The 25,713-nt window shown below is 53.1% G+C and overlaps 1 protein-coding gene across 16 annotated transcripts in view; it reads left to right on the top strand.

Annotated features, from left to right (window-relative positions):
• The window catches only part of PEG3 (paternally expressed 3), a 42,444-nt gene extending 24,546 nt beyond the window's left edge, over nucleotides 1–17,898 (top strand). For 4 of the 16 annotated variants that reach the window (XM_081512152.1, XM_081512154.1, XM_081512155.1 and 1 more), the window contains 9 exons: nucleotides 1,551–1,626; nucleotides 2,080–2,196; nucleotides 3,382–3,857; nucleotides 4,073–4,162; nucleotides 4,838–4,984; nucleotides 5,063–5,163; nucleotides 7,347–7,449; nucleotides 7,919–8,011; nucleotides 8,260–17,898. In XM_081512152.1, the coding sequence (XP_081368278.1) occupies nucleotides 3,467–3,857; nucleotides 4,073–4,162; nucleotides 4,838–4,984; nucleotides 5,063–5,163; nucleotides 7,347–7,449; nucleotides 7,919–8,011; nucleotides 8,260–14,351 (7,017 nt within the window). In that variant the 5' untranslated portion in view covers nucleotides 1,551–1,626; nucleotides 2,080–2,196; nucleotides 3,382–3,466 and the 3' untranslated portion in view covers nucleotides 14,352–17,898. The remainder of the gene's footprint in view (nucleotides 1–1,550; nucleotides 1,627–2,079; nucleotides 2,197–3,381; nucleotides 3,858–4,072; nucleotides 4,163–4,837; nucleotides 4,985–5,062; nucleotides 5,164–7,346; nucleotides 7,450–7,918; nucleotides 8,012–8,259) is intronic. The other 12 variants (XM_081512158.1, XM_081512160.1, XM_081512162.1 and 9 more) reach the window with 6 other exon arrangements.
• Nucleotides 17,899–25,713: the final 7,815 nt, after the last annotated feature.

A 25,713-nucleotide genomic window follows, 5' to 3' on the forward strand; every position in this document is an offset into this window, starting at 1 on the left:
GCGATATCAGGGTCTAGGCGTGGGGCCCCAGCCCGGCTGTTCTGCCCTGAAGGGTATGCTGTGGTGGTGGTGGGGGTGCTCCGTGGGAGCACTACAGGTGGGAGAGGGAAGGAGCCACAGGAGGAGGGGGTACTGATGGGCACTGGCCAACAGAAAGGACAGGAAAGTCCCACAGCTGCTGAGCTTACTTCAAATTTATATTCAAATTTTTTCTGATTGTGAACTTAAAGTAACATTCCAAATTGAAATGTATAATAAAGTATCTTTTATTAATCATTTCCTTTTCTGGTTTTCCCCACTTTACTAATGGTCCTCATACACGTTTTATTTATGTGGCTGTTTGGCCCACTGTGGGGCATGTAGGATCTTAGTTCCCTGACCAGGGATCAAACCTGTGCCCCTTGCAGTGGAAGCACAGAGTTGTAACCACTGTGCCACCGGGAAGTCCCCAGTTTATATGGAAATTTGCTTCTACCTTGGTTTGTACGCACTTCCGTACGTTTAAGTACCTGTGTAGTTTTTTTATTTTAATAAGACTATGCTCAATTCATTAAGGCTTCAAACTCAGACCACCAGAGTGAAGCATCAGTGGGGTGTTAGGCAACGTTTGGTTGGGGAGTGCGTGATGTGAAAGCTTGGATCTTGTGTCCATCACGTTTATGTGGGTGTGTTTCTGTGTATGGACATGACTTTTTGCAGCTGTTTAGCAACGGCCATATGGATTTCAGTATAAACACGCCTCCACCTATAGCTTTGCTTTCTAAAACTGCATTTTATTCCATGCGGGGACATCCTCATACATTTATGTGTACATTATGTGTACATGAGTATGTTTGCAGTAAGAATGCCACATATGCTATTACCATTTCATACCCTAGTATTTTCATTTAATGCTTTGAACAGTTCTTACATTAGCGTTTCCATCAAGTGCAAATTGAATGTATCCATAGAAAGGAAGACCATGTGGCCTTTAGAAACAAAGACGTAAATCTATATGTACTGATTGGAAAGATGTCTATCAAAAATTACTGCGTTTAAAAATACACACAGAGAGAGAGCCCCTGGTGTGATCTCATTTTGTTAGAAACGATGTAATATGTATAGAGACTGTAAAAGGTTTAGTGTAGGAAAAAATGTGATCAAGGACTGTGGCTTGCGGTTTCAAGGGGGTGTGGCTTGCGGTTTCAAGGGGGGTGTGGCTTGCGGTTTCAAGGGAGGGTGGCTTACAGTTTCAAGGGGGTGTGCCTCAGCAGTCCTAGTAATGTGTGTCTGCTTCAGAAGGGAGTTTGGTCTGCAGTTCCGGAGCTCTCTCTGTGTCTTAGATTTCTTAAATCATTCAGATTTCATCGCAAAAACTCAAAAGCTTTCTACCTCCTGTCTCCGTTGGTTTATATGATGTGGGAGTGGGCCTTTTCTTGAAGACAGTACCTAAGGCCTTGCCCACAGTGCTGTCTCAGTCCACAGCCACGTGGAAAATGAATTCTCTGACACTCTTGACATTTCTTCTGTGTTGACTTGTCCATGTATTTCTTTCTCTAAAATGTCTGCAGGTCCCTGGCATTTTGACTCTGTTCCTGCGGATAGCTACTTGTTCAGAAGTTCCAGAAGGGACCCTGTTCCCACCAGGTGATTTACATACCAGGGGTGTCCCATGGCCTCTTGAGAGGCAGGGCCGTGGCCATCTAGGGGAGCAAGTTCTCTGAATCAGAGGCCACAGAGAGACCAGGGCTCGCTGCCCTGTCCCACGCAGGCCCGCGGGCTCTGAGGACCCTGCTCTGGTCAGGCAGCCGCTCTTAGCCAGGCTCTAGGTCAGCTCACAGCGGCTCTCCAGAGCTTGGGGGCTTGCCTAGCAGGCTGTCACCTGGCGCCCTTTCTGCTGTGGAGGAGAGGAGGGCAGGGCAGGCAGAGTGGGAGTGGCAGAGGCAAGGGTCTGCCCGGCTGGTGGGCAGGATGGTACAGAGAGAGTGGGGGTGTGTGCACGGGGCAGAGCGGAGCCCACCACAGTGAGGCGTTCACGCCCCAGTCAGGAAGGCTGCTGTAAGACTAAATAATTGAAACCCCTTTTGTTTTTCTCTTTAGACATTAAAAACAATTTTTTTAAAACTTACTGGTTTTCCTTTTAAAACAAAAAAGAATTTTTGCTGCATGTGGTTTTGTCCTTCTCTGGAAGTAAAGTCAGAAGTACAAAACTGTCAGGTAAGTTACTGCACCCCAACCTGGACTTCTTTGCTGTGCCGCCCGCTTTCCTGCTCCAGTGTGGCTGACCACTGAGGACAGGGCAGGGCCGTAGAGCTCGTGGGCCGCTGAGTGGCTCAGGTGAAGGGGGACGAGGAGCCTTAGCTGATGACATCAGGGCTAGAGGAGGACAGGGAGTCAGCTTTTACACTCAGCCTAAGAAGTTCTCTTATCAGGGTGAGGGCAGACCCTAGAATAGAGGTGCAGCGATGGGAGGGTGAATGGAGTAGAAAGCTGGTTTCTCTGGAGACCCCTGGATTTCGGGCAAGGCCGGCCAGAGCAGGAGGAGGTGCGGGGTGTGCAGAAGCCTGCTGGTCGCTTGGGCATGTCATCACCACTGATGTGAGTACTAGATGTGGAGTTCTGGCGGACTCACCAGCGCTCTATCCGACCTTCTCCCGGCTCGCTGAGCTGGGCGCCGGCATCCGAGTTCCACAGAACGCCGCTGGGGCCGGTGTTGACCCCTGACTTTCCCAGTGAGGGAAGTATCTGTCTCTGATCCCTTTGCCAGACTTCACAGTGGGGCCCAGGCCAGTTAGCTCAGATATTTAAGACGAAAGGTGACTGGAACACCAGTAGATTGACCTCGGTACGGGCACTGGAGGCAGTGGTGCAAACAGGAGCCCAGGGCTGCCCTCAGGGCGCACACCGTGGAGAAGGCATGCCTGCTGCCCGCAGACACAGACACAGGGCAGCCACTCGGCCGGTGCAGTGGGGACGTGGCTAGTGTGACAGAGGAGCTGAGCTGCTGATTTCAGCGGCCGTTAGCTTGGACAGCGTGTGCTGCACACGCAGAGCGCAGGCGCAGAGAAGTTGCCCAGAGCACTTGAAGCCTCAGGACCACGCTGGGACGCTTGTGTGCGGCCTTCCCATGCTGCACGCTGAGGCCTCGGCCCCGTGGAAGGCACGCGGGTCTGTGGTCCCGGGTCTGCTGGGAAGGGACAGACTGCAGGACGCGGGCTCCGAGGCCCAGGGTCGCAGAGCCGGTTCGTAGCAGAGCGCAGCCCTCCCGCGGCAGGTGTGCTGCTTGCGACTCCTCGCATGTGTCTGTGTGTCGGGGGTGTGGTGCGGCGCCTGCCCTGGGCCTGTTCTCCCGCTGGGCGGTCCTCAACTCCTGGGACATGTGTGTCTCCTTACGATCCACAGGTCCCTGAGCACTGACTGTCCCAGCTGCCACGCCTGCCCTGTTGGCGCATGTTGGGTTCCTCCAGTGAAACCTTTCCTTAGAGACATGCTGCCTCCCAAGTCCTTGTCTGCCACCAAACCCAAGAAGTCTTGGGCCCCAAACCTGTATGAGCTAGACAGTGACTTGTCTGAGCCGGACGCCGTCCCAGGAGAAGGCGCCACTGACTCTGAGTTCTTTCATCAGAGGTTTCGGAACTTCCTCTACGTGGAATTCATTGGGCCTCGGAAGACCCTTCTCAAACTCCGAAACCTCTGCCTCGATTGGTTGCAGCCGGAGACTCGCACCAAGGAGGAGATTATCGAGCTCTTGGTCCTGGAGCAGTACCTGACCATCCTTCCGGAAAAGATCAAGCCTTGGGTGCAGGCAAAAAAGCCGGAGAACTGCGAGAAGCTCGTTGCTCTGCTGGAAGATTACGAGGAGATGTACGAGCCGGAAGGTGAGCCAGTGGGACCATTCTGGGGGACCGGGGGGGGGGGGTGTAGGTGGCAACTGCCGCCTTTCTGCCCGCAAGGAGCTGGTGCCCTCTCTCCCCAGCTGTGACAGTCTCACAGGGGTCGGGGGCGGTGGAGAGGGGCATGACGGGCGCCCTCGGGGGCTAACCTAACGGGCGAGCGTGGATGAGCCCCTGAGCTGTGTCTGGTGTCCCCTCAGACGACAACAGCAGTGACAGCCACAGCGAAGGCAGCATGAGCCGGAGGGCCACGGAGTCCCCCCCGCCGCGCCCCGCGCACCCCTGCTGCAGTGAGTAGCCGCCCGCCCGCCGCCTCCGCCGGGCCCGCTCACCACCCTTCCCTGGGGCCCTGCTGCTGCTGCTGGGGGATCTGGGGCGGGGGATTCTGTGATGGCGGAATGAGACGTTTTCATCAAAGCAGACACATCCGTGGAGTGAAATACAACTTTTTATTATTCAGTGATGAGGGAAAACATTTAAAATTTTCAAGCTATTTAGAATTTGCCCTAGGTTGTTTCAGGCTGTGCCCACCGCCTCCGGGGGGCAAAGTTCATCGCCACTTTGCCTGCACAACTGTTCATTTGTTCAGCGTTCTCCAGAGAACTTTCTGGAGCAGCAGTGCTCTGGGGACGGTGCTTTGTCTCTCTGTAGTCAAGTGGGGAGCACGTTAAGATGGGCCGGGGTTGGCCAGGCCGTTGAGGGTTGGCAGATGGCTCTCCTGAAGGCAGAGCCCGCAGGAGCCAGGACACCGGGAGAGCCTGAAGTGGGAACGGGCCCCTCGGGGGCATCGGCCCAACCGAGGCCAGGCTGGCCTGCGCAAGGCCGCGGAAGTGGACCCAGACCCCAGTGTCAGGGACAGCTGCCTCTCGGTATGGGACCTGGCTCCTGGGGGAGAGCAGGCGTAGCGTTCGGGTATGGAGGAGTGTGCAGAGCACGCAGTCAGCTCTGCATGTCTGCGTCCACAGGTGACCGGGACCGGGACCGGGACTGGGACCAGGACTGGGAGCGAGAGCGGGAGCGAGGCCGGGCGCGAGAGCGGGAGCGCCGCCGGGGCCGGAGCCGGGACATGGAGTCACGGGACCGCTGGCCATCTGTCCGGAGCCCCAGGAGCAGTACGTGTCCCCACGACCCCCCAGTTTGTCCGCCAGCCAACCGTGCCGCGTCCGTTCACGCTGCCTCTCCCTTCTCAGGGTTTCACCAGCGGGATCTCGCCCTTCCTCTGGCGGAGAGAGCCAAGGAAAGAGAGCACAGACGCAGGGACTCCCTGCTGGATTTGGATGCCAGATCCGAGGTGCGCCCAGGTTTCCTCTCGTTCTGGGAGGGCCGTCTTCACTCCGTGTTGGAGGTGCCTTTCTTTCTCGGGAGGCTGAGTTATCTGCCACCTAGAAGCCCACCAGGATTGGGGAGAGAGCCCAGGGGTGACCAGTGGCCAGAGTGACTGCCGCCTGCTTTCCGGCTCGTCCATGGGGTCAGCACTCATGTCCCCTGGAGGTCGGCTTCCCCGTGCCCAGAGCAAATGGAGAGGGCGCTCAGGCCCCTGAGCCGAGAAGAGCCGAATCTGCAGCCTGGCTCTGCCACCTGCCAGCCCGCTAGCTGCACCAAGCCTCAGTTTCCTCATCTGTGAAATGGGTGTGACGACAGTCTCAGCAGAGCTGTTGTGAGGGACACGTGAGAGTCACACACAGATACGCAGTGCGCAATGTGCGGCCTGGCATGCGGTGGGCACGCTGTCACTGCCAGCCACTGTGCACTAGGGACGGGCACAGGCAAGGAGGGGCTTGAGAAAGAGGGTCGCATGTGATGTGGCAGTGTGGAGGAGAGTGCCCGTGCAGCCGTGTGAGAAGGCCCATCTGAGAGACAGAGCGGACGTGCTCAGGGCTGCCCACTCGTCTGGTCAGCTCAAGTCAGAGCAGCATTCTCTTTCCTGGGAACAGTGTAGTCCAGAACGTAACCCACGTTTATGTCACTCAGACTCGATCAACAGGAAGTGTGAAAGGTGCCCCTTTCCTTTTGCTGTTGCCTGTTGGGGTCTGTTAGCACCAGGGGTGGTGCCCTGTGGCACCCTTGGCCCCCTGAGTTCTTGACCTCATCTGCTCTCTGCCAGCCCCGAGCTAGGAGCTCCGGTTTCCTCCTGTGCCATCGCAGATATGCCTGTGCTCCCGACCCCCGCAGCATCTCCTGCACTGTGATGACCCAGGGAGGCCTTAGGAGGAGGCGTGGTCAGCCCTGAGCGCCACGCACTGCGGAAGACGGGCTACCCCCAGAAAGGAGCGGTCTAGCTCTCAGCGGCCAGCACTGGCTGCTTGGCAGTGCCTTCTGCTTCTGTGGCTTCGTGTCCTGGACTTTGCAGCCCTGGCCTGGCGAGGGTTTCATTTCTGAAGCTGTGCTTCGTTTTGCCAGGGGTTTTGTTTGTAATTGTTGAACACTGGCAATTGTATAAAGGAGGTTTTTTCCTCTTAAACCCCAATGCCTGTGCCTGTGTATTTTTCTCTGTAGGAGCTGCACCTAGTTGTCCCACGTCATTTTTGCTTTCTTTCCTACACTTCCACGTGGCTGTCATGTCCTGTGCCACCTCCCAGAACTATAGCAAATTTAATATCAAAATATCTTTACACAATAGTTCAGTAGTGACAACAACTTATGTTTCCTTGACATAATTTTTCTTTTTTACTTTTTGGCTGGGCCACATGGTGTGTGGGGTCTCAGTTCCCTGACCAGGGACTGAACCCACATGCCCTGCAGTGGAAGCCCGGGGTCTTAACCGCTGGCCGGCCAGGGGGGTCCCAGCCAGTCTTCCTCCACACTTTGCCCACATGCAGCAGGCCGCGCGGCAGGACACGCACACCCAGTGTCAGCTCCTCCGCACTTCACCCCAGGTCAGCGGCCCATGTGACAGGACTCCCACAGCATGAGCGGGGCAGGTGGACATCCTCCTCTCCATCTCACAGATGAGGACACTGAGGTTGGGGAGGACTTCTGTTCCCAGCTTGCTCGGTCATGAAGGTGCTTGAGCTCCTCTGACCCTGGAGTTCCTCCGGCTGTGCCACTGGGCCCCTTGGGGCTCTGTGTCCCTCCTGGGGCCTCAGCAGCGCTCGCGGCCCCACCCACACCTGTGGATCTTGCTCATGCCCCAGCCCACCCTGCGCTGTCCCCCTGCCACGCCCGCTTAGCGCCGACTCTCTGCACCCCACTTTGTTGTTTACTGTTCTCTGATTGTTTCTCTCCAACCAAATGATAAGCTGCATGAGGGCAAGGAATATGTGCCCTCCGTCTTTGGAATCTTCCTCAGAGTGTAGCGCCAAGGTAGGTACGACGTAGGTCCCTAGTAGAGCCTGACCAGATCACTCGGAACCCCCAGCGCTGTGAGCACTTGCTGCACACTGTGTGTGTGTGTGTGTGGCTCCCGCGCCGCTGGCGCGGTCCTGGCCGCAGTCGCCCGGGCAGACCCCACTGAGGGCACGTCTGCTGTTGCAGGAGGCGGTGTTGTACCAGGACATGGTGGCCCTCACCGAGGACCACAAGCCCCAGAACCCGATTCAGGACAACATGGAGAACTACCGGAAGCTGCTCTCACTGGGTGAGCGCTCGAAGCGGGGTCATGCGGAGCGGGAGAGAGTGGTCCTGGGACCCGCTCCGGCGGGGCTGCCCCTACAGGGCTCTCTCCGCAAAGTGCTGCCCTGCAACTCTAGTCTGCTCTGAGGCAGGTCCGGGGTCCTGGGTGGCTTCCCGGGGGGACATGTGGTCGGGTCTGAGGAGGCAGTGGCTGCGTGAGGGGTTGTGTGGGCTGTGCAGCCGTGACAGTTGGGGAAATGGGCGGAGGCCAAGAGCCAGCAAGTACGCCCTGGGTTTAGGGGCGCTCGGAGGCCTCTGCGCAAACTTGTTGGCAGACTCCAGAGAATTCACCAAGACGAGATGGGCAAGGGGCCAAGGAATGGATAGTGAGGAAAGGAGAGTGAGACACAGGCCTTCCAGGACAGGCTCAGTGCCTGAGAGAAAGCCCGTGGTCTGCGGTGATGTGTCTCATGCTGTTTTCTTCCTGTGGACAGGGGTTCAGCTTGCCGAGGACGACGGCCACTCACACATGACCCAGGGCCACTCGTCGAGGTCAAAGAGAAGTGCCTACCCGAGCACCAGCAGAGGTGAGCGCGAGGCCCTGTGGCAGGAGTGGGCGCTGGGAGCACGCACAGACATGCGGTGGGAGTATGTACATGGCAGTGTGCACTGACGGTGTGGCACGTGCACACACGCGGCAGCACACACAGTCACGTGGGGCATGCATATGGACGCGTGGTAGCGTGCACTGACGCTTGGGGGCACACAGTCCGGGCACAGGGTACGGGCATTCATCCCGGGGCCCCACGGAGCGCTCACATGGGGCTCCTTCCAGGTCTGAAGACAGCGTCCGAGACCAGGAAGTCAGCTCACCGGCGGGGCATCTGCGAGGCCGAGTCCTCCCACGGGGTGATCATGGAGAAATTCATCAAGGATGTGGCGCGCAGCAGGTCCGGGCGGGCGCGGGAGCCGAGTGAGCGGCCGCACCGGCTCTCCCGGAGGCCGGGCGGCGACTGGAAGGAAGCGTCGTTCAGCAGGAGGGAGGCGGGAGCCTCAGAGAGGGGCCCAGAGGGGGGCGCCTTTGGGGGAGGAGGCTTCAGCTGTAGCTCAGACCTGGTTTCCAAAAAGCGAGCTCTGGAGAGAAAAAGGCGCTACCACTTCGACGCGGAGGGGCAGGGCCCGGTGCTCGATCCCAGGGGCGGGGCGAGGAAGCGGCCCTTCGAGAGCGGCGGAGAGGCCCGCAAGGCCGCCAAGGCAGTGGGCACCAGCAGCGTGAGCGCGCCGCCCGTGGCCCTGTCGCAGCCGCTGGATTTCGGGGCCATGCCCTACGTGTGCGATGAGTGCGGGAGGTCCTTCGCAGTCATCTCCGAGTTTGTGGAGCACCAGATCGTGCACACCCGGGAGAGCCTGTATGAGTACGGGGAGTCCTTCATCCACAGCACGGCCGTCAGCGAGGCCCAGAGCAGGCCCGCAGGTGCCAGGCGCTCCGAGGGTGCGCAGGCCGCCAGCAAGGGTGCCGGCCTGGCCGAGCGTCGGCGGGGCCAGGCCCGAGAGCACCTTGCGGGCAGTGGGGACGAGGAGCAGGATGAGCCCTTCCTGCCCAGCCCCACCTTCAGTGAGCTTCAGAAGATGTACGGGAAGGACAAGTTCTATGAGTGCAAGGTGTGCAAGGAGACCTTCCTGCACAGCTCGGCCCTGATTGAGCACCAGAAGATCCACAGCCGCGAGGACAGGGAGAAGGAGCGTAGTACCGGCGCCGTGAGACGCAGCCCCATGCTCGGCGAGCTGCAGAGGGCCTACGGGAAGGAGAAACGCTACGAGTGCAAGGTCTGCGGGGAGACCTTCCACCACAGCGCGGCCCTGCGCGAGCACCAGAAGACCCACGGCCGGGGGAGCCCGTCCGACGGCAGGGCCAGAGCGTTTGAGGAGACCTTCATTCCTGGCCAGTCCCTGAAGAGGCGCCAGAAAACCTACTCCAAGGAGAGGCTCTACGACTTCAGAGAGGGTGGGGATGCCTTTGGGCGGAGCTCAGACTTCATGGAGCACCAGAAAATTCATTCTCGGAAGAGCTGCTTCGACAGCCGGGGGTACGAGAAGCCGCTGCCCCACAGCATGTCCATGCCCGGGTCTCAGAAGAGTCACACTATCAGCAGGCCGCCCGAGGACGAGGACGACGAGAAGGCGTTCACCGTCAGCAGCAACCCTGAAGATAGCCAGGAGGCCTGTGCCTATGAGAGGAGCGCCTACGAGAGGGCCATCCTCCACAGCCTGGCCGCCTTCCGGCCTCCCCGCAGCCTCAGGGAGGATGGGGAGCCCTCCTCATACCTCTCAGGCCTTCGTGACCCGCCGCAGAAGACCCCGGCCTGGGAGAGCCCTTATGCTGGAGGCAGGCACAGCTTCTTCAGGAGCTCGGTCTTCTACCGTGCGTCGCGCCCCGCCCCTCTGGACCACCTTGCTGGGGAAGGCCCCAGCGGGTGGAAGAGAGACGGCGAAGCCTCTGGCTCCAGCTCAGATGGCCGCCAGCACCAGAAGGCACGCGCCAAGAAGAAGAACATTGAACGCAAGAATTATGACACCTCCATGATCCACAACCTGCGTTTTGGTGAACCTCAAACATTTCACCCAAGAGATAGATTTTACGAATGTTCAGAGTGTGGAGAGTTCTTTGTCCGTAGCTCTGAGCTGGCTGAACACCAGAAGATCCACAACAGAAAGAAGCCCTCCGGAAGTAAAAACTACCTACGGTCTGTCCTTCGCAACCTGACCTCCACTGACCCTCAGACTAGCTACCAAGGCCAGTCAGTGCAGATGAGTTATGCCCAGGAAGCAGCTCAGACCAGTTATGCTGAACTAGCAGCTCAGACCAGTTATGCCGAGGAAGCAGCTCAGACCAGTTATGCTGAACTAGCAGCTCAGACCAGTTACACCGAAGAACCAGCTCAGACCAATTACACCGAGGAACTAGCTGAGGCCAGTTATACTGAGGAACCAGCTCAGACCAGTTGTACTGAGGAACCAGCTCAGACCAGTTGTACTGAGGAACCAGCTCAGACCAGTTGTACTGAGGAACCAGCTCAGGCCAGTTATACCAAAGAACCAGCTCAGACCAATTACACTGAGGAACCAGCTGAGGCCAGTTATACTGAGGAACCAGCTCAGACCAGTTGTATTGAGGAACCAGATCAGACCAGTTGTACTGAGGAACCAGCTCAGACCAGTTGCACTGAGGAACCAGCTCAGACCAGTTACACTGACCCAGCAGCTCAGACCAGTTACACTGAAGAACCAGCTCAGACCAGTTACACCGAGGAACCAGCTGAGACCAGTTATACTGAGGAACCAGCTCAGACCAGTTGTATTGAGGAACCAGATCAGACCAGTTGTATTGAGGAACCAGATCAGACCAGTTACACTGACTCAGCAGCTCAGACCAGTTACACCGAAGAACCAGCTCAAACCAGTTACACTGAGGAAGCAGCTCAGACCAGTTACGCCAAAGAACCAGCTCAGACCAGTTACGCCGAGGAACCAGCTCAGACCAGTTACGCCGAGGAACCAGCTCAGACCAGTTACGCCGAGGAACCAGCTCAGACCAGTTACGCCGAGGAACCAGCTCAGACCAGTTACGCCGAGGAACCAGCTCAGACCAGTTACGCCGAGGAACCAGCTCAGACCAGTTATTCTGAGGAACCAGCTCAGACCAGTTATTCTGAGGAACCAGCTCAGACCAGTTATGTCGAGGAACCAGCTCAGACCAGTTATGCCGAGGAACCAGCTCAGACCAGATATGCCGAGGAACCAGCTCAGACCAGTTATTCTGAGGAACCAGCTCAGACCAGTTATGCCGAGGAACCAGCTCAGACCAGATACGCCGAGGAACCAGCTCAGACCAGTTACTCTGAGGAACCAGATCAGACCAGTTACTCTGAGGAACCAGATCAGACCAGTTACGCCGAAGAACCAGATCAGACCAGTTACGCCGAGGAACCAGCTCAGACCAGTTATTCTGAGGAACCAGATCAGACCAGTTACGCCGAGGAACCAGATCAGACCAGTTACGCCGAGGAACCAGCTCAGACCAGTTACGCCGAGGAACCAGATCAGACCAGTTATTCTGAGGAACCAGATCAGACCAGTTATTCTGAGGAACCAGCTCAGACCAGTTATTCTGAGGAACCAGCTCAGACCAGTTATGCCGAGGAACCAGCTCAGGCCAGTTATTCCGAGGAACCAGCTCAGGCCAGTTATGCCGAGGATCCAGCTCAGACCAGTTATTCTGAGGAACCAGCTCAGGCCAGTTATGCCGAGGAACCAGCTCAGGCCAGTTATGCCGAGGAACCAGCTCAGGCCAGTTATGCCGAGGATCCAGCTCAGGCCAGTTATTCTGAGGAACCAGCTCAGGCCAGTTATTCTGAGGAACCAGCTCAGGCCGGTTATGCCGAGGAACCAGCTCAGGCCGGTTATGCCGAGGAACCAGCTCAGGCCGGATATGCCGAGGAACCAGCTCAGGCCGGATATGCCGAGGAACCAGCTCAGGCCGGATATGCCGAGGAACCAGCTCAGGCCGGATATGCCGAGGAACCAGCTCAGGCCGGATATGCCGAGGAACCAGCTCAGGCCGGATATGCCGAGGAACCAGCTCAGGCCGGATATGCCGAGGAACCAGCTCAGGCCGGATATGCCGAGGAACCAGCTCAGGCCGGATATGCCGAGGAACCAGCTCAGGCCAGTTATTCTGAGGAACCAGCTCAGACCAGGTACGCCGAGGAACCAGCTCAGGCCAGGTACACCGAGGAACCAGCTCAGGCCAGGTACGCCGAGGAACCAGCTCAGACCAGATATGCCGAGGAACCAGCTCAGATCAGATATGCTGAGGAACCACCAGCTGAGACTAGTTATGCTGAATTAGTAGCTCAGATTAGTTATGCTGAACTAGCAGCTCCAACTAGTTATGCTGAACTAGCAGCTGAGACCAGTTACTTTGAACCACCAGCTCAGACTAGTTATACTGAACCAGCTCAGGCCAATTATGCTGAACCAGCAGCTCAGGTCAGTTTTGATGAACCACCAGCAGAGGCTAGTTATGTCGATCTAGCAGCTGAGATCAGTTATGCTGAACTAGCAGCTGAGACTAGTTATGCTGAACTAGCAGCTCAGATCAGCTATGATGAACCACCAGTTGAGACTAGTTATGCTGATCTAGCAGCTCAGATCAGTTACTCTGAACCAGCAGATCAGACTAGTTATGCTGAGCTAGCAGCTCAGACCAGTTACTCTGAAGCACTAGCTCAGACCAGCTATGCTGAGCTAACAAGTGAGACCAGTTACAGCGAACAGCCAGTCCTCAATGAATGTGAGGAGTGTGGGGAATGCTTTGCCACTGTTGAAGACCTTGGCAGACATCAGAAAATCTATGCCCAAGAGAAATTCCATGACGGGAAGCTGTTTGGACAGTCTGTGATGCTGGACCTGGGCCTGGACAGTCCTGGGGAGGAAGAGCCGGAAGAGCAGGACGAGCCCGAAGACGCTATCTACGGCTGTAAGGACTGCGGGCTGGGCTTCGCGGACCGCGCAGACCTCCGGGACCACCAGAAGGTCCATGGCCGGGAGTACCTGGTGGACAGCCGTGAGTACACGCACCCCGCGGTGCACACGCCTCCTGTCAGCGAGTACCAGAAAGATTGCCTCGGAGAGCAGCTCTACGAGTGCCCAGCCTGCGGGGAGTCGTTCGTGCACAGCTCGTTCCTCTTCGAGCACCAGAAGGTCCACGAGCAGGACCAGTTCTACGGCCACAGGCGGTACGAGCCCTTCATGCAGCCCCTGATCGCCAGCCCGCGGCGGCCCCAGGCCCCGCAGAAGAGCGCCGCTGCCGGGGCGGCCCCGCAGTGCCAGGTGTGCGGGCAGGACTTCATCCACGCCTCCGTCCTCAGCGAGCACGCCAGGGGCCACGCCGGCGAGGGGCTGCCGGATCAGGGCCAGGGGGGCGCGGGTGCGGCGGGGCCCGGCCCGGCACCCACGGAGCCGCAGCGAGACCCGAGCGAGGAGCAGCGCTACGAGTGTGAGACCTGCGGCGAGTCCTTCCCAAGCCAGGCCGACCTCCAGGAGCACATGCGGGTCCACGAGAAGGGTGAGCCCTACGACTACGGAGCCGCCTTCGTGCACACCTCCTTCCTCACGGAGCCCCCCAGGAGGGACTGGCCCTTCTACGAGTGCAAGGACTGCGGCAAGTCCTTCATCCACAGCACCATCCTCACCAAGCACCAGAAGCTGCACCTGCAGGAGGAAGGCGCGGCCGCCGCGGCCGCCGCCACGGCCCAGGAGGCGGAGGCCAACGTCCTCGTTCCCCGGGAAGTCCTGCGCATCCAGGGCTCCAACGTGGAGGCAGCCGAGCCCGAGGTGGAGGCGGCCGAGCCCGAGGTGGAGGCGGCCGAGCCCGAGGTGGAGGCGGCCGAGCCCCTCGGGGAGGCCGAGGGCCCGGAGTGGGAGGCCGCGGAGCCGAGCGGCGAGGCGGAGCAGCCCCACGCCGAGGCGGAGCAGCCCGACATGGACGCCGACGAGCCGGACGGCGCCGGCATCGAGGACCCGGAGGAGCGCGGCGAAGAGCCCGAGGGAGATGCGGATGAGCCGGACGGCGCCGGCATCGAGGACCCCGAGGAGGAGGGCGAGGAGCAGGAGATCCAGGTGGAGGAGCCCTACTACGACTGCGGTGAGTGCGGCGAGACCTTCGCCTCCGGCGCCGCCTACGCCGAGCACCTGACGGCGCACGCCAGCCTGATCATCCTGGAGCCCGCAGGCCTCTACGGCGAGGGCGCCGGCGGCCCCGAGGACGGCCGGCCCGACGACGAGCTCTTCAAGTGCGACGTGTGCGGCCAGCTCTTCAGCGACCGCCTGTCCCTGGCCAGGCACCAGAACACCCACACCGGCTGAGGCCCCGGCTGGGGCCTCCGCCCGGACCCAACCCTCCTCACCCACACACCACCGGACCCACCGCAACAGCCCGGACCGCACCCACCCGACCTGGACTTCAGACACTCGGCCCGGACACGGCCCTGCGCAGGCTGAGGCTCGGGCCGGCCCTCCTCACCCACACACAGCCGGGCCCACAGAACCGGCCTGGACCGCACCCACTGGCCCCAACGTGCAGACGCCTGCGGGCGTAGCTCCCGTGTCCAGCACAGAAAGTCCATGCAGGACAGCAGAGCACTCGCCCGCGCTCCGCCTGAGGCCTTGGCGGCTGCAGAGAGCACCCGTCTGTGCGAGCCCGGGACCTCAGCGCACTGCGTCCCGAGACGTACACAGAACAGCACAACATAGCGAACTGGACCGAGTGTGACATCCACTGACAGTTTGCCTGCAGGCGCACCTCACCTGGTGCTCTGGTTTTGCTTTTTTCTTTTTTTTGGAGGAGGAAGAGAGCAACAAATTACAATATATTTGTAAGCATCTTAGAGCTTTAGAAAGATTTATTGTGCGCTCTTTGAACCCTATCTGTATCTTTTTGACTAACTGACTGTGTGGTTCCTTACTCTTTACATAACCCCCTCACGGTGTAGGCGTGAAAGGCAGAGCGTCTTGCCCGCTTCGCTGTGTGAAGGGAAGTCCTCGCTGCTCCCTTTTCCGGCGCCGCGTCTACACCGACACTTTTGAGCCCTCGTGCCGTGTAAGCCTTTACCGTATGGGGATCAGCCTTTTGTAACCTCGTTGGTTGTTGCCACCTTTAACCTTGCAGTGGGTCTCATGCAAAAAACACTACAAGTTTTTGTTATTTTTCTTTTTTTAACCCACCTTGATGTCTCTTCGATAGTGAATTTTACAAAAGCCTAAGCTTTTCCCTGTGAGTCTTACGTCCTTGCCTTTAAAGAGTGGGTTGTAACCATCACTAGATCACGTGTGCCTAATGAAGGTTGAGAACCACAGGAGGAGGGGGGACTCTCCTGTTGTAAATAAGGACGAGGGGCTACAACTTCATTACTTCCCTTTGCGCGCTTCCTGCCTTAAGTGACAAGTAGCAACGTGGCTTGGTCCCTACGTGCCGCCACATGGCAAGTTTGCACCCTGGGCGCCCAGGAGCTAGTATCCTTAGAGCTTTCTAGCCTGAGAATCCTCCTCTCCACCTTTCTGACCCTCAACCAACCCCGTGTCTAACTTGCATTTAAAAAAAAATAGAAAAAAAAGCTTTCTTTACAGCCAACTCGAGCTCAACACGGACTCAGGTTCCCCGGCAGCCTTAATTTGTTTCGTTGCCATCTGTCCCCCCTCTCAGGTCGCGCCAACCTGAGAAGCACCCCTGCTGGCTCAGAGCGGACCCCCGCCTGTCGCCCAAGTTTCCCGAGTCGTCGTCCTGAGCTAATCTCACCGCTCTGGGGTCTCCTGCGTCCTGTTCTGTGCCCTCCCTTTGCTTTCCCACCCCCTCTTCGCATAATGACTATTAAGAAATTTCTTGGCTTTGAGTTGGCTGGCAAAAAAATTTTAAAATTTTTTTAAAAAACTTAAAAAAAAAGCAGATCTTGTAGATGCAGTGAGCAGAAGCTAAGAGCAGACTGCTTGGGAGAGGAGAGTGAGAAGACCTGCTCGGGAGCCGTGTCTGGACCCCCCTCTCCTAGGTCCCCACCACAAGGGCTGGGGAGAGCGTGTCAGAGCTGTAGGGAACACCAAAGTCGGGGAGAGCCAAAGAAGGGGTTCCTGACGCCTCACCAGACCTGGGAGGGCGGGGTTGGACGGAAGGAACATCGGAAGCACAGACTGGAAGGCCCGACTGGGGAGATTGGATGAGTGAGCAGGGTGTCCTGGCAGTTTAGGAGAAGGGGCCGCTTGGTGGCCTGATGTCGATGAGGGCAGCTGCATAACGAGACCCAACGTTGGAACAGACGCCCGGGAGCCCCGAAGGGCCGCGAGGCACAGCATCGGGGGGCCCTGGGCTGAGGGCCAGCCTGGGCGGCATGGGGGTGAACCTGGCGTTCATCGCTGTCGGTGGCACCAACTGGTAGAATGTCTTCAGAGAGCCGCCTGCCCGGTGTCCGTTCCAACCGTCCTTCAGTCAGTGAGAGATCAGGAACAACTGACAAATGCCAAAAATAGGAGCAAGGTGAAGGGAATGTGTCTGTGGACTCTGAATGCAGCTGTCTAGAAATGATAATCATGGAGAGTTATGTAGTGACTTGGAGATATATTTACTGAATACCAAGTGGAAAAAGCAGGACACAGAATTATATTTATACTACAATTATAGCTGTTTAAAAATGTATGCTTATAGTCAAAAGCTGTGGTGGTGTTGCTGTTGTAGGCTTATAGTTGAGCATTATTTTCTTAAATTCCTTGAATGTTCTTTATGATAGTGTTACTCAAAAGTTTATAATCACGTTTCCATTATGAACATAATTTGAGCTCATTATTCAGGCACTCGGAGAATACAGAAAAGTGGAGGGGAAAAAAAATCCATATGCCCACCATCCAAAGATGACAGGTATCCTCCTCACTGTACTGTTTATTCTTGTTTCTGTGCACAGGCTTATAACTGTGTCCCAAACGTGTACTCAGATTATCTAAGTGTTACCTTTGTGGAATTATGGTTAAACGCTTTCATCTTAATGTTTTCAGATGGCCCTTAAAATAGTTTCCTGATAAGAAAGTTTATTATGCTGGTTTCCATTAGCAAGCATAATACACACCCAGAGGAATAATTGGAAAATACAAAATAAATTAGAAAAGAACAAAAAAGTCGCCCATATTCCCAACACCCAACAACTACGGTTAACATCTTGATCCGTTTCCTCCATCTCGTATCAGTGCACAAGCTTGTGATTATGACCGTGGTGAATATGTGTGCATAAAGTCTAAAATGAAAAAAAATCACAGAAAATAATTAAAGTAGTGTTGTCATTGTGGGATTATGATTAACTATCTTGTCTCAAATTTCTGGAATGATCTTTGGTGTTTTGAGTATTAAATCTTACGTATGTTTTTCCATTTAAACTCTTATACTCATGGCATACTTTGGGGGAGATTTAGTAAAGCAAAAGAAATTCACGCGTATTCTCGACACCCAACAATCATTGCTGTTAAACCTTGATCTGTGCACAGTCTGATGACTGGGGTGTCTGTGGTGAGAATGCAGAGGGTTGAAGAGGAGAAAAAACATGGAAAGCAGTGAAGAAGCGGTTGTGTGGTCTTTGCGGCGGTAGGCTGTGGGATTCGCTTTCCTGGAAGGCCTTTCTCATTGTGTTCCGGTCATCCACCTTTTGTCACGGGTACCTCCATTGTAACTGCAATGTGTGCTCATTCTGGAAACCCGGCAGTTACAGATGTGTGAACGAGAGGCGTGCCCCCGTCGCCGTCGCCCAAAGACCACGGTTAACATCTTGACACGTTTTCTTCATCTTGTTTCTGTGCACAGGTTTTTGGTTTGTTAGTATGGTTGTGGTCGTTCTATCTGTAATCGTGTCACCAATAAAAATAAAGTTAAAAATAAGATCGCTCTCAGTCTCTCCTTTTGTCCATTTGAAGTCTTTGTGGTGGTGAAAAAAATCCAAGCACTTAGTGTCCCCTTAGGCCCTACAAATCTCGTCCCTTTTTTAATTGTGTATTTCAACAGCTAACTTCTAAGGGATCTCTCAGTACTACACAAAGCCACATTTGTAACTGCACTAATATAATTATAAGATACATGTCAATAGTGTTTTTAAACTTGACTTTAAGTAAGTTTCACTTACTTTGAGTCTGCATTTAAAATTTTAATCTCATCTAAATACAATACTCCCTCAAACACAAACAAGAATGATCCCGGTAACATAAAAAATGTTAATACTGTGATTTGGAATCTCTTTGTATTCAGTCGTGTCCGACTGTGACCCCAGGGACTATATAGTCCACCAGGCTCCTGTGTCCATGGAATTCTTCAGGCAAGAAGACTGGGGTGGGTCGCCCTTTCCTCCTCCCAGGGATCTTCCCAACCCCAGTCTCCTGCATTGTAGGCAAGATTCTTTTCCATCTGAGCCACCAGAAGGCCTGTTACATAAAGTGTGCGTCCCTAACTCCGCTGAAGCTGAATGGTTCTGTGTGGAGGTGCCTGACCAGCTCTCGAGTCACAGCTTCAGTAATCCTTCCAGGGGCATCCAAGATGGTCAGGGCGAGGGGTCAGTTCTCTTTTAAGGCTGACTTCCTGAAGAGTTTGTCACTAAAGGACGTCCTGTAGGAAGGGAGCAAAGGTGAGGGTCGCTGGGGCTCGCCTGGCCAGCGCTTGCCCTCGGACAGCTCCCCGTGCCCCTGCCACACATTTCTTCCTCGAGTCAGACCCCTCCCTGGCCTCCGCTGACTGTGCTCCCGGCTCCCCGTGGTCCCATCAGACCCAGACCAGAGGCTGGCTGGGTGCTCACACCGGCGGGGCTGGGCGTGCTGATGGATACAGCCACGTGCGCCAGGGATACTGGGCGCCCAGCGCCTGTGGATCCTGGCAGCACTGCCCACCCGTGGGCTCCCTCAGAACCCCTCTCCCCGGAGCTGACTTTGTCACGGGCCCCGAGTCCTTTCCCCTCTCTGGCAACTTCCAAGTCTGGTGAGAAGGCTCAATTCCTGGCCCCTCCCCGGCCCCAGGCCTGAGCCTGGTGCCGCTCAGGCTCCCTGAACACGAGGACACACACAGTTCTCCCAAGGTCAGCACTGACCACGCATCAGTGCCTCCCATTCTCTGAGCACTCTGTCCCTGCAGGCTTCTCCTCCCTCACTCTACTTGGCCAGAGTTGGTCATTTGTAGCCCCAAAGAGCCCTAACGGAGACAGAGAGTGGGCTGGACATAATAACCCCTGAGGGAAACTGGGATCCTCTGAAAAACTCAGGATCAGGCCCTGGGATGGGGATGGGGACCTTGAAGACTGAGGCACGTGGCAGTAAGATCCCTAAAGACCGCCCGGAGGCCAGTCCTCTGGCTCATCTGCTAGGGTGGAGGGGGTGGGGGACGGGAGGGCTTGACAGCCACTGTCACAAACCCCGAGATTGGGAGGAATGTCCAGGGGAGAGCCCCAGGCGGGCTTCTGTTAATACACGTGCCGTGACCCTGCAGGTCTCTCTCTCTCACTGTGGTCGGCCACGTCCATAGCCTTGCCCTGTTGCCAGCGAGAAAAGCTTAGGCAGCCCCAGGAGAAATGGAATCCCGGCAATCGGAAAGGTGGTGTCTAGGAGACTTGGATACACCAGGACCCCTCTGAAGCTCCAACCCTTGAAAACACTCGGCATACACCACCTCCCTCTCACACGAGGGGAAGCAGAGGGCGCTGCCCGTGGGAGGGGCAGCTGTTGAAATGCTCTTTGATCCTTTTGGATGGGTTGAACCCCCGTATTGAAAAGGAGGAAGCATACACAGACTCAGAGAACAAGCTTATGGTTGCAGTGGCAAAGGATGGAGGGGGATGGTTAGGGAGCTTGGGATGGACATGTGCACACGGCTGTATTCAAACTGGAGAACCAACAAGGACCTGTCAGAGCACAGGGAACTCTGCTCAGGGTGAAGCGGCAGCCTGGATGGGAGGGGGGTTTGAGGGAGGACGGATACATGTGTATGTATATGGCTGAGTCCCTTTGCTGTGCACCTGAAACTATCACAGCTACACCCCAATACAAAATAAGTTTGAAAAAAGAAGAGGAAGTATAGCTGGTGTAGTCAGATCCTGGAGTGGGGGCAGGGGAGTTCTGACACAGCTTCATGGATGTGATGGCCTCTCAGAGGACCTACTGCAATCAGAAGCTCTGGAACCACAACTAGAGAGTTGCCCCTGCTCCCCGCAACTAGAGAAAGCCTGAGCCGCAGCAAAAGCCCAGTGTAGCCAAAAAATTAATTAATTTAAAATATACCAGTAGTCTGGTGTTCACCTTTAATTTTAAAAAGCTTTATCTATTTAAGGTTTACAATGTGATGTTTTGATTCCATATACATTGTATAATAATTATCGGAATCTAAATAACATATGCATCACCTCACATGGTTATCTTTTCGGGGGGCAAGGAGAGAGATCTACTCTCTTAGCAAATTTCAAGTATATAATACGGTATTATTAACTAAAGTCACCAAGCTGTACATTAGAACTCTAGAACTTATTCATCCAGCATAACTAAAACTTTATACCTTTTGGGCAACACCCCTTCATTTCCCACACTTCCCAGACACTGGCAACCACTATTCTAAGACTTTGACTTTCTTAAATTCCACATATAAGTGAGATCATGCAGTATTTACCCCACATTGTTTTCCATAGTAGCTGTATCAACTTGTATTCCCTCCAAAAGTATGCGAGTTCTCTTTTCTCCACATTCTTAACAACACTCGTTATCTTTTGTCTTTTTTGATAATAGCCATCCTAACAGGTCTGCGGTGCTGTCTCTTTGTGTGTTTTTGGCCACGAGACGGGTGGGATCTTAGCTCACTAACCAGGGCTCGAACCTGTGCCCCCTGCACAGGAAGCTCAGACTCTTGAGCCACTGGACTGCTGGAAAGTCCCTCTTAGTTGTTTTGACTTGCATTTCCCTCAAATTCAGACTTAAATTGAAGAGAGGAGGGAAAACCACTAGACCATTCAGGTATGACCTAAATAAAATCCCTTACAATTATACAGTGGAAGTGAGAAATAGATTTAAGGGACTAGATCTGATAGACAGAGTGCCTGATGAACTATGGACGGAGGTTTGTGACATTATACAGAAGACGGAGATCAAGACCATCCCCAAGAAAAACAAATGCAAAAAAGCAAAATGGCTGTCTGAGGAGGCCTTACAAATAGCTGGGAAAAGAAGAGAAGTGAAAAGCAAAGGAGAAAAGGAAAGATATTCCCATTTGAATGCAAAGTTCCAAAGAATAGCAAGGAGAGATGAGAAAGCCTTCCTCAGTGATCAATGCCAAGAAATAGAGGAAAACAATGGAATGGGAAAGACTAGAGATCTCTTCAAGAAAATTAGAGATACCAAGGGAACATTTCATGCAAAGATGGGCTCGATAAAGGACAGAAATGGTATGGACCTAACAGAAGCAGAAGATATTAAGAAGAGGTGGAAAGAATACACAGAAGAACTGTACAAAAAAGACCTTCATGACCCAGATAATCACGATGGTGTGATCACTCACACCAGAGCCAGACATCCTGGAATGTGAAGTCAAGTGGGCCTTAGGAAGCATCACTACGAACAAAGCTAGTGGAGGTGATGGAATTCCAGTTGAGCTATTTCAAATCCTCAAAGATGATGCTGTGAAAGTGCTGCACTCGATATGCCAGCAAATTTGGAAAACTCAGCAGTGGCCACAGGACTGGAAAAGTTCAGTTTTCATTCCAATCCCAAATAAAGGCAATGCCAAAGAATTCTCAAACTAGCGCGCAATTGCACTCATCTCACATGCTAGCAAAGTAATACTCAAAATTCTCCAAGCCAGGCTTCAACAGTTCATGAACCATGAACTTCCACATGTTCAAGCTGGATTTAGAAAAGACAGAGGAACCAGAGATCAGATTGCCAACATCCGTTGGATCATCGAAAAAGGAAGAGGATTCCAGAAGAACACCTATTTCTGCTTTATTGACTATGCCAAAGCCTTTGACTGTGTGGATCACAATAAACTGTGGAAAATTCTGAAAGAGATGGGAATACCAGACCACCTGACCTGCCTCTTGAGAAATCTGTATGCAGGTCAGGAAGCAACAGTTAGAACTGGACATGGAACAACAGACTGGTTCCAAATAGGAAAAGGAGTATGTCAAGGCTGTATAATGTCACCCTGCTTATTTAACTTACAGGCAGAGTGCTGCTGCTGCTGCTAAGTCGCTTCAGTTGTGTCTGACTCTGTGCGACCCCACAGACGTCAGCCTACCAGGCTCCCCCGTCCCTGGGATTCTCCAGGCAAGAACACTGGAGTGGGTTGCCATTGCCTTCTCCTATAGGCAGAGTACATCATGAGAAATGTTGGACTGAATGAAGCATAAGCTGGATTCAAGATTGCCAGGAGAAGTGTCAATAACCTCAGATATGCAGATGACACCACTCTTGTGGCAGAATGTGAAGAAGAACTAAAGAGCCTCTCGATGAAAGTGAAGGAGGAAAGTAAAAAAGTTGGCTTAAAACTCGACATTCAGAAAATGAAGATCGTGGCATCTGGTCCCATCACTTCATGGCAAATAGTTGGGGAAACAGTGAAAATACTTTATTTTGGGGGGCTCCAAAATCACTGCAGATGGTGACTGCAGCCATGAAATTAAAAGACGCTTGCTCCTTGGAAGAAAAGTCATGACCAACCTAGATGCATATTAAAAAGCAGAGACATTACTTTGCCAACAAAGGTCCATCTAGTCAAAGCTATGGTTTTTCCATTAATCATGTATGGATGTGAGGGTTGGACTATAAAGAAAGCTGAGGGCCAAAGAATTGATGGTTTTGAACTGTGGTGTTGGAGAAGACTCTTGAGAGTCCCTTGGACCGCAAGGGGATCAAACCAGTCCATCCTAAAGGAAATCAGTCCTGAATATTCATTGAAAGGACTGATGTTGAAGCTGAAACCCCAATACTTTGGTCACCTGATGTGAAGAACTGACTCACTGGAAAAGACCCTGATGCTGGGAAGGATTGAGGGCAGGAGGAGAAGGGGGCGACAGAGGATGAGATGGTTGGATGGCATCACCGACTCAATGGACATGAGTTTGAGTAAACTCCGGGAGTTGGTGATGGACAGGGAGGCCTGGTGTGCTGCAGTCCATGGGGTCACAAAGAGTCGAACACGACTGAGCGACTGAACTGAACTGAATACTTAATAATGTTGAGCACTGTTTTATATATCTGTTGACTACTTGTATGTCTTTGGAGAATGTATATTCAGACCCTCTGTTCGTTTTTTAATTCATTTCTTTATCTTTCTGCCATTGAGTTGTATGAATTCCTTATATATTTTGGATATTAACCCCTTATCAGATGTATGTGTGCCTTCGTGGGTGCTCAGTCGCTTCAGTCGTGTCCAGCTCTTTGTGATCCCATAGACTGTAGCCCACCAGGCTCCTCTGTCCATGGGATTCTACAGGCAAGAATATTGCGAGTAGGTTGCCATGCCCTCCTCCAGGGGATCTTCCAGACCCAGGGATACAACTCACATCTCCTGCATTGGCAGGTGGTTTCTTTACTGCTGAGCCACCAGGGAAGGAAGAGTTTGCAAATATTTTGTCCCATTGCACAGGTTCTCTCCAGTCTCCTGTTTGTTTCCTTTGCTGCACAGCTGTTTAGTTTGACATAATTCCATTTCCCTATTTTTGCTTTGGCTGCTTGTGCTTTTGGTGTCATATCCAGTAAAACTATTGCCAAGCCCAAGGTCAAGGAGCTTTCCTGATATGTTTTCTTCTAGCAGTTTTATGGTTTTAGGTCTTATGTTTAAGTATTTAATCCATTTTGAATAGTTTTTGTATAGAGTTTTGTGAGACGAAGGTCCAATTTTATTATTTTGTATTTGAATGTTCATTTATATCCCAAACCGAGTATTGCAACACCATTAATTAAAGAGACTGTTTGTGCCCCCCTGTGTGTTCCTAGCAAGTTTATTGAAGATCTGAAGGTGAATGCACTGACTTCTGATTCTCTACCCTGTTCCATTGCTCTCTGTCTGTTTTAATGCTGGTTCGATATCAGTTTTACTGCTGTCGATTTATAAGGGTTTTTTTTTCATCAATAAACATGAGGGTTCCAAAACTGTCTTTTCTCGCTCAAAATTGTATGGGCTAGTCAGGTCTTTTGTAGTTTCATCTGAATTTCAGGATTTCTTTCCTATTTCTGTTAAAATGCTATGGAATTTTGATAGGGATTGCATTGAATTTGAAGATTGCTTTGGATATAGAAGAGAAATTTAAACGATATTCATTCTTCCAAAACATGGTGTATTGTCCCATTTATGTCTGTCTTTGATTCCTTTCTTCAGTGTTTTATATTTTCCAGTGCACAGATCGTTCACCTCTTTGGTTAAATTTATTCTTAAGTATTTTCTCTTTTTGATGGTTTTATAAATAGGATTGTTTCTTAATTTCTTTTTCAGATAGTTTGTTTTTAGTATATGGAAGTGCTACTGATTTTTGAGTGTTGATGTTTGTACCCTGCAACTTTATTGAATTTGTGTGTTAGTTCTAACAGATTTTTGGTGGAGTATTTAGGATTTCCATTTAAATATCTATTTTACTTCTTCCTTTCTGATTTGAATGCCTTTCGTTTCTTTTTTCTTGCCTAATTGCTCTGGCTAGTGCTTCTACCACTATGTAGAATAGGATTGGTAAGAATAAGCATTCATGTCTTATTGCAGCTCTTACAGGAAAAACTTTCAGCCATTCATCACTTAGATGATGTGTGCTGTTGGCTTGTCATAAATGGCCTTTATTAAGTTAAGGTTCATTCCTTCTATAGCCAGTGTATTGGGACTTTTTTTCTATCATGAAAGGATATTAAATTTTGTCCAGTGCTTTTTCTTCATCTATTGAGATGATAGTATGATCTTCATCTTTGTCTCTTAATGTTGTATAATTTATTGATTTGCCTGTGTTAAACCATCCTCGAATCCCAGTACATATTCACCAGACAACTCTTTTTAAAAAACTATTCCCAATACCACTATTGCACTTAAAATAATTTCTTAATATTGCCAGATACCCAGTGTTCAAATGTCTACATCAGATACGGCCATCTATTTTTAAAGTACTGTTTGAAATCTATTTTAAAATTACTCTCATACAAAATACGCATAAACTTGTAATCTTGTTGAATGCAGTTCTTTGCTTTTTATTGGGTACACACTGCTCTTGGCGGCGCAAGGCTGCTCAGCGCTGCTGGAAGTTTTGAGGCAGGGTGTCTAGGGACCTCTATGCTACTTTTGTTATTGTTGTTCAGTCTCTCAGTCGTGTCCGACTCTTTGCAACCCCATGGACTGCAGCATGCCAAGCTTGCCTGTCCTTCGCCATCTCACGGATTCTGTTCAAACTCAGGTCCATTGAGTCTGTGATGCTACTTTACTCTCTGGAAAGCGGATGAGGTGCTGAGCATGAAGTCTCGCACCCACCCACCACCCACCCCCCACCCCTTCATACCTATAGATGAAGGTAACACTCTCTCCAGCTGCAGGAACCCAGGGCTAGGGTGAAAGGAGTGAGGCAACCCACGTGGTCCTCCTCCCCACCACCACCGCCACGCCTTCGGTTTCAGGACTACATTTCCCAGCGGTCCTCGCGCGCCACCCTGACTCAGACTGCTTAACAGACACAGAGAGGCCAGCGGCGGCGAGGCGCGGTGCCTTCTG

Source organism: Giraffa tippelskirchi, chromosome 7 (assembly GCF_054371585.1).
Source record: "Giraffa tippelskirchi isolate mGirTip1 chromosome 7, T2T-mGirTip1v1.2.pri, whole genome shotgun sequence".
Lineage (NCBI taxonomy): Eukaryota > Metazoa > Chordata > Mammalia > Artiodactyla > Giraffidae > Giraffa > Giraffa tippelskirchi.